At 36.9% G+C, this 8,052-nt stretch overlaps 1 protein-coding gene across 1 annotated transcript; it reads left to right on the top strand.

Annotated features, from left to right (window-relative positions):
- Positions 1-384: 384 nt before the first annotated feature.
- LOC132242299 (olfactory receptor 5D14-like) lies at positions 385-1,312 on the top strand. Its single transcript, XM_059711201.1, is given in 3 exon segments — positions 385-541; positions 544-843; positions 846-1,312. Coding segments are annotated over 3 exon segments (924 nt in total).
- The last annotated feature ends 6,740 nt before the right edge of the window (positions 1,313-8,052 follow it).

The following is an 8,052-nucleotide window of genomic DNA, read 5'->3' as shown; positions in this document are numbered from 1 at the left end:
TTTGAGGCAAACATTTCACTTTTTCCCACCCACAGACTCACTATGCATTCACCTATGTGCAAACATTTTTATCAGCTGTGTGCATATTATGCTACTAGTCAGTGTGGATGTACACACTGTGATTCGATAAGCATTTCTTATGAAAACTCAAATTGCAATGGAAATGCAAAGGTGTTTAAGAGACTCAGCTTGGTTTGTTATGCCTGCAGCAAAAATCTGCACGAGACATGTTCTGTATGGAATAAACTAGGTCCCAAAACTCTTTTTTATCATTTTCTTTGGTCTACCGTAGAAATTTATGATCTGTTTGTTGCTTACTGCCATACATTTCTTTGACAGAAACAACTCTCTTCCCCCAGCCCGCCCTTCAAATGTACCGTAGTGATGGCTGCAAGAAATAGGAGTGTGGAGACAATCTTTGTCCTCTTGGGTTTCACAGATTACCCAGAGCTTCAGATCCCCCTCTTCCTCGTGTTTCTGATCATGTACATCATCACCGTGGTAGGCAACCTCGGAATGATAATAATCATCAAGATTAACCCAAGTTTCACACCCCCATGTACTTTTTCCTGAGTCACCTTTCTTTTGTTGATTTTTGTTACTCTTCCATCGTTACTCCCAAGCTGCTTGAGAACTTGGTCATGGCTGATAAAAGTATCTTCTATGCTAGCTGCATGTTGCAGTACTTCCTATCCTGCACTGCTGTGGTGACTGAGTCCTTTTTGTTGGCGGCGATGGCCTATGACCGCTTTGTGGCCATCTGCAATCCTCTACTCTATTCAGTGGCCATGTCACTAAGGCTCTGTGCCTTGCTGGTGGCTGGGTCATATCTCTGGGGCATGTTTGCCCCTTGGTACTCCTTTGCTATGCTCTCCAACTTAATTTTTTTGGATATAATGCAATTTTCTGTGAATATACTGCTCTCATTGCCGTCTCGAGCTCTGATACACACATTCCCCACCTGCTGCTCTTTGGTTTTGCTACCTTCAATGAGGTGAGCACACTACTGATTATCCTTGCTTCATATGCTTTTATTTTTGTGACTGTACTGAATATCCGTTCTGCCAGCGGGCGTCGCAAAGCGTTCTCCACCTGTGCCTCCCACCTGACGGCCATCACCATCTTCCATGGGACCATCCTTTCCCTCTACTGTGTGCCCAACTCCAAAAACTCTCGGCAAACGGTCAAAGTGGCCTCTGTCTTTTACACAGTGGTCAACCCCATGCTGAACCCTCTGATCTACAGCCTGAGGAATAAAGACGTGAAGGATGCCTTCTGGAAATTCATAAACACAAAAGTTCCATCCCACTGAACCAACCTCAAAAGGTGCTTTCAATCCCAATGAACAATAGGAGCAGAGCCTATAACACGTCTAAAATAGCATATATTTGCATGAGGTTTTTATAGGTGGCTGTGATGTTAATATATTGTGTATTGGTTAGCTCAAATCCCTTGATGATGCCAGAAAAGTTAATTTTGGGACGATTCCATAGGATTTTGATCTGAAAAACATTTCTGTCTTCAAATTCTATAAAAAACCCCCACACATAAAAATACTACAAAGCTGAGAGGATCATCTTTACTCACCTTAGCGAAGGCCTGTCTGCTCTGTTACTTACTGCAAGTGACCATGGGTAACTTGCCTTTAAATGTATTTGTGTTGTGTGTGTCACTAAAGCACCGTGTCTTTGTTGGGAGAAACAGATGGATATGCTTTTTGATAAAAGGGGTTATAAGCCGTTTCTGACACCTTCCTTCCTATGAATTCTATGAATGGACAGTCAGCTTGTGTTGAGAAGTACATTGGGCAAGGATGCTTACACCTGTCGTGTGGATGATGACACAGAAGATCAAGAAACTAGTATAGAAATGGCTAAAATGATTGATTTAAGACAGGAACTCACTGTTCACTCCAAATCTAGTGCCATTTTCATTATAATATCTCTGTGGCTATTAGTGTGAGAGGTCATGAAAATTAATTTTGTCATTTGGAAGTGACAATTCCTGGAGTCACTTTAATACTTTTAGCTTGTGCTCGGATATTATTTCTCAAAAGGCTGCATTCCCAGTATTAGCAGTTCTGTGAATGTCTTAAGCATTATCTAGTCTAGTTCATGTATATCAGAGTGAATGTAATATACATTTTATCAGGAAATATTAAGGAATTATATTTCAAAATTTCTATCCTAATATTTTTATGAATAGCTAAGCAAGAACAGATATCCAGTAACAAATACCTTAAAAATCAGAGCAAATTGTAGCAGGAAGGATATCCCTAAAGAATTTAAAATGAATTATAGACATTATTATTAAAACAGTGTCATATTGAAACAAATAGATGGCCATGTGAAAAAAAGATAAAATTAGATATTGTTTTTATTTCACATGCCATAAGAGAGCTCTAAGTACAGATAAAATTTAGATTACATAAGTATACAAAATTTCTTGACAAAAACAATAGAAAAATACTAAATTGACAAAAAGCACCACCTATATCACATAAAAGGTTTAAAATTACACTGATAAAGCTTTTGGTTCTATCATTCCAGATAACTTCTGAAAACCTGAAATTATTTCATAGTAATTTTTTAAATGAAAGAATACTGCAATAACACTCTACTAGTATTACCCTAGATTTTGTTAGTATTCTAAGGAATACCAACTTAATTGCATAAACACATCTTAAAGGACACCCATTGATACACCCCAGATAGGCTTCTTTCTTTTTTTTCTGCCATAGACAATGCCATCCTGCAATATCCATGTTCTCTCTCTCTCTCTCTCTCTCTCTCTCTATCTATCTATATATATATAATTTTTTTAAATATATATTTTATTGATTTTTTACAGAGAGGAAGGGAGAGGGATAGAGAGTTAGAAACATCGATCAGCTGCCTTCTGCACACCCCCAACTAGGGATGTGCCCGCAACCAAGGTACATGCCCTTGATCGGAATCGAACCTGGGACCTTTCCGTCCGCAGGCCGACGCTCTATCCACTGAGCCAAACCAGTTCGGGCTCCATGTTATATTTTTGATAAAGGAATTTAGGAAGTATAGAACAGCAACACAAACTGCATAATTATTGAGATGCATAAAAAAGCTGACTATTTGACAATGAGTTGTATTTGCTGTACTCTTTGCTCCAGACTCAACACTCTTCCCCCAGTTATTTGAGTAACTTCACAATGGTCTATGCTCAAATAGCACCTCATTGTGGTCTTGCCTAACCTCTCTAAGAGATCAACCAAAGAAATTGTATGCATATATGCATAGCCCATGGACAGAGACAATACTGTGGTGAAGGCCTGGGGTGGGTGGCTGGGGCGGGCTAGATGGGGTCAATGGGGAAAAAAGGGGAAAATTTGTAATACTTTTAACAATAAATATTAAAAAAATAAATGCACCACCAAGAAAATATAAAAATGATTCCTTCAATTATATATATTTCAGCATTAATTATTACCAGAAAATGATTACATATTTATTTGTTTTTGTATTCTCCATTAAAAATAAATTTGTTGATAAAGGGACATTCTTTCTCTCTTTTTCCCCTGATACCTAAGATAGTACCTGTCTCAGGATAAGTCTATAATAAATATTTGTTTCTTGAATGAATAAAAGAATGATTGAATGTGTAGTTACATATTCTCATTATGTGCTCAAACCTCCTTTTCCTGGTTCCTGCACCAGAAAGAAGAGTTCGCAAAATAGTCACTTTGTTAATTCTGATCAGTGAATATACATCCTTTAATCAGTCTATGTTCAATGGTATTGCTTGTTACTACAGAGAGATTATATATCCTTTGAGATGAAAGTTTTAATGTAATTCATATCTGTATTATTCTTATATCAATAGCATAGGCTTGCATTTAATGGGTATGCAAAAATGTTTGCTGAGTGAATGGACACGATAAAACTTTGGTTTTAAGATTATCTAAAGGAGAATATTTGAGATGCTCTTTTCTCATTGGTAGACAATTTCACTATACTGTATCTGATTTTGAAAATTTAAGATTTCTATTGTAATAAACCTGACAAGAGATAGAAAATTCAACAGAGTGAACATTAGTTTTATTTTATTTTGACTGTCCAGTTTTAATAATCCGTTCTAAAAACATTCTTGTCATTCTTTCTGAACTATCTCTTCTCTGCATTCAAATTACTCATAGTTCTAGTATGTTTATCTCTATCCCCAGTTCCATGGAAGGTCGTATTTTTCATTCAATAAAGATTCATGGTACTTTATGATAGTCACTGATCTAGGAGCTTGAACTGCATTAGTAAATAAAGCAATAAAAAAATCACTGTTTTTCTGAAGCTTTTTCTAGCAGGAGGGAACAAACAATATATAATAAATTCAATAACTAAGCATTAAATGTATATTTGAACCATGATAAGTACTTTAAACACTAAATTGGGATGTAGGGTAATCCAGAGTATAATAGCATGGTAATTGAAGGTTTCACTAAAAATGCATTTGAGACAGCATGGAGAGAACTGGTATTATGCTAAGCGAAATAAGCCAGTCAGAGAAAGATAAGTACTACATGATCTCACTCAAATATGGAATCTAACGAAAAAAATAAACTGGTGAACAAAATAGACCCAGAGGCATAGAAGCATGGAAAATACTGGTGATTCTCAGAAAGAAGATGGGGTGGGTGGGTGGAGAGAGATTAACCAATTAACTGGTGAGTTTATATGCATATATGCATAGCCCATGGACACAGGCAATAGTGTGGTGAAGGCCTGGGATGAGCTGGTGCTGGGTGGAGGGGGTCATTGGGAAAAAGGAGGACATCTGTAATACTTTCAACAATAAAGGTAAATTAACAAACAAACAAAAAAACAAACATGCATTTGAGCAAACACTTCAGGGAAAACATTCCAGTGTAAAAGAAGCACTATAGAAATTATCGGGGATGATAATAGTAAAAAGGCCATAAGGAATGAGTGTGCTTTTTTTGGTTTTGTTTTGTTTTTGAAAAGTAGCAAGAAGGTCTGACTAGCTGGATAAGATGGAGGAGGGAAAGGATAATAGAATAGGAGAGATCTGAAGGGGACTAGATCATTTTTCTGATTGAATATTGAACTTCGTAAATGTCTCTGCTTTAACTCTCAATGAATCATAGTGACCTAACTGATGGATCTCGCATTTATAGAATTATAGACATTAAATCTCTTCCTTTTCTGATCCAGTAAGCCTGATATAAAAATAAATCTTTACTTTTTTCAGATAGCATTGCCCTCAATGCAGGGAGTCCTAGTTGTCTCCAACATAGAGTGGGTGGTATGGAGGAAGAGGGTTATTCCAGGCATATAGTGGTCACGTAGTTAATATTCGATAATGACAACTTTTATAATTACGTAATTTTGGTAACTGTAGGAAGGTATAGGAGTGAGCAGGGAGCTGGGAGAAGTGACTTTAAAAGATGAATTTTCATATGAAATGCCCCTCGTGCTGCTCCAGATTTCCAGTACACAAGAATAACATCAGAGAAAGGTAATTAATTTTAAGTGTTTATTTCATGACCTCAAGAGCATGAGGCAATGGAGAGTCTCTAGGGTCCATATCCCAAAGGTTGTGATTATAGATATAAGAATATATGAATCCCTTCCAATCAGGAGAGGTCCTACCTTTGCCATCAGCAGGTTTGTTTTAAGATTCAAAAGACTGATATTAATTTCAATGTATGGTATCTGGAAAACAATGTGAGAGGGGAAATTTACCCTTTAGATCTATGCAGTGCTTGAGAAATATTTAGTCACTGTAAAAGTTACATATCTGAACATGCCAGGAAGAGGATGTGCCATTGTCCTACAGAGCTTTGCAATCAGAAGGCCTGGCTCAGCTGAGCTCCCCAGTAACAGCAGGTACCTAGGGTGGGGGTAAGAAGAGCTTGGAGAATTTTGGAAATGTGAATTGTCTTGCTTCTATAATTTCTCAGAGCAGCAGTCAAGGTAGACACACAAGTATTTAAATAAAATGAAGTAAGCAAAGAATAAATAGACTAGTGAAAAAAATTAAAAGATACCAACTTTAAGATTGTAAAGCAGGACACATTGGGCCTTGAGAGCAAAAATTACAACAAAATGGAGGAAAATTATAAGAAAGAATATTTCAGGTATTATATTTCCTGGATTCAAATATATAGAAAAATTTACTAGTAGTTTAATAATAGCTTTTGGGACAGTACATTAAATATAGCATTAATTTTTAAAGGACAGATAAATTAAGAATTGTATTAAGAAAAAGTGTGATAGAGTGACTTTGTGATGGATTGTCTTTTGAGGTTGTTTTTAATACTCAAATTTATGAGAATATGAGCAGATAGGACCCTGGAGTGTCTCAGTTTCACATAAGATCTGACACCTTCACTGATGGGCCATCTGAAGCTATTTCATGGGTTGTGGGACCAGAGATAACCTTCCTAGAAATAATAGTTTCCTGGTATGGGAGGATCTTAGAGGTGTTAGGCAGCAATTAGAGAAATATAGGGTCAGAAAAGTAGGCTTTTGCCCTGTATAGTTGTGAGTGTGAGAAACACAGAGTTTATTCTTGTATTATTACTTATTAAGTATTGTATTAATTTCCATACAAACCTACTTTTGCCTTGCCTTGTGTAATTCTGTATTACTATTTTGTCTCATAAAATGACTTTCTAGTGCAGTTTTTAATTCTCCTTTATAGGTGATATAGTGACAGAATGAACATTATATAGGTGTTGAAGGAAGAGGGGGGAAGAGAAAGAGAGAGAGAGAGAGAGAGAGAGAGAGAGAGAGAGAGAGAGAGAACCTAGGAAAGGGAAGTCTTTCAGTCAGAGTCTTCATAGTTAGTTATTCCTGGGAGAAAATAAAATCCTAAATCCCTTTTCAGTTCATATTGCTGCTGCTTTCAGATGTACCCTGTCACTGGGCTACTGCTCATACACATAACATCTGCATGACTATTAATAATAGAGGGAATAACTTAGCATCTAGACCTTGAACATGGATCAGAGTGCAGCATAAAATATGAACATACTGCTGGGAGTTTGGAAATGAGTGTTTAGTCATAGCCATTTAAATTGCTCCTTATTTGCATGTCATTGGGAAAGTCATGGTTTCTCCAGCTTCTGTTTCATCACTTCGAGAATAAGAAAGCAGACTAGATTATCTATCATTTGTCCTAATTTTATTATTTCTCAAGCAGTGAGGAAGTATTGACAACTAGGACTCTCTGCATTGAGGGCAATGCTATCTGAAAAAAGTAAAGATTTATTTTTATATCAGGCTTACTGGATCAGAAAAGGAAGAGATTACCCTGGCTGGCATTGCTCAGTGGTTGAGCATCAACCTATGAACCAGGAAGTCACAGTTTGATTCCTGGTCAGGGCTCAAGCCCAGGTTGTGGGCTCCATCCCCAGTGTGGGGTATGCAGAAGGCAGCTGATCAATGATTCTCCATCATTGATGTTTCTATCTCTCTCTTCCTTTCCCATTCTCTCTGAAATCAATAAAAATATATTGTAACAAAGGAAAAGATTAAAGTGCTATATGAAATTAACAATAAAGGCACAAATTTAAAGTGTTAGGAGTATTAAATTTTTTTATTGATTTTTCACAGAGGGGAAGGGAGAGGGACAGAGAGTCAGAAACATCGATGAGAGAGAAACATCGATCAGCTGCCTCCTGCACACTCCCCACTGGGGATGTGCCTGCAACCAAGGTACATGCCCTTGACGGAATCTAACCTGGGACCCTTCAGTCCGCAGGCCGACGCTCTATCCACTGAGCCAAACCAGTCAGGGCAGGAGTATTAATTCTTAATGTCACAGTGTGAATGTACGAGGCAAATATTTTTATTGCTGATTGCATAATTGACAAAATCAGTGATGTTAGGCTTATCTTTTATGACATTAAAAAAGGAGAGCTGAAAGTGTTATGGGTGGATTTGATTAAAAATACCATAATTCCCTTGAGCTAGTACTATTTTTAAATATTAAATAGTACAATTGAGAACTTAGAAAATTAATTCAATAATTGTATTTTTTACATAAAGAAACATTTAC

This window comes from Myotis daubentonii, chromosome 9, assembly GCF_963259705.1.
Source record: "Myotis daubentonii chromosome 9, mMyoDau2.1, whole genome shotgun sequence".
Taxonomy (NCBI): domain Eukaryota; kingdom Metazoa; phylum Chordata; class Mammalia; order Chiroptera; family Vespertilionidae; genus Myotis; species Myotis daubentonii.
Note: the sequence above shows the minus strand (reverse complement) of the source record. Positions and strands in the feature narration are given on the sequence as shown.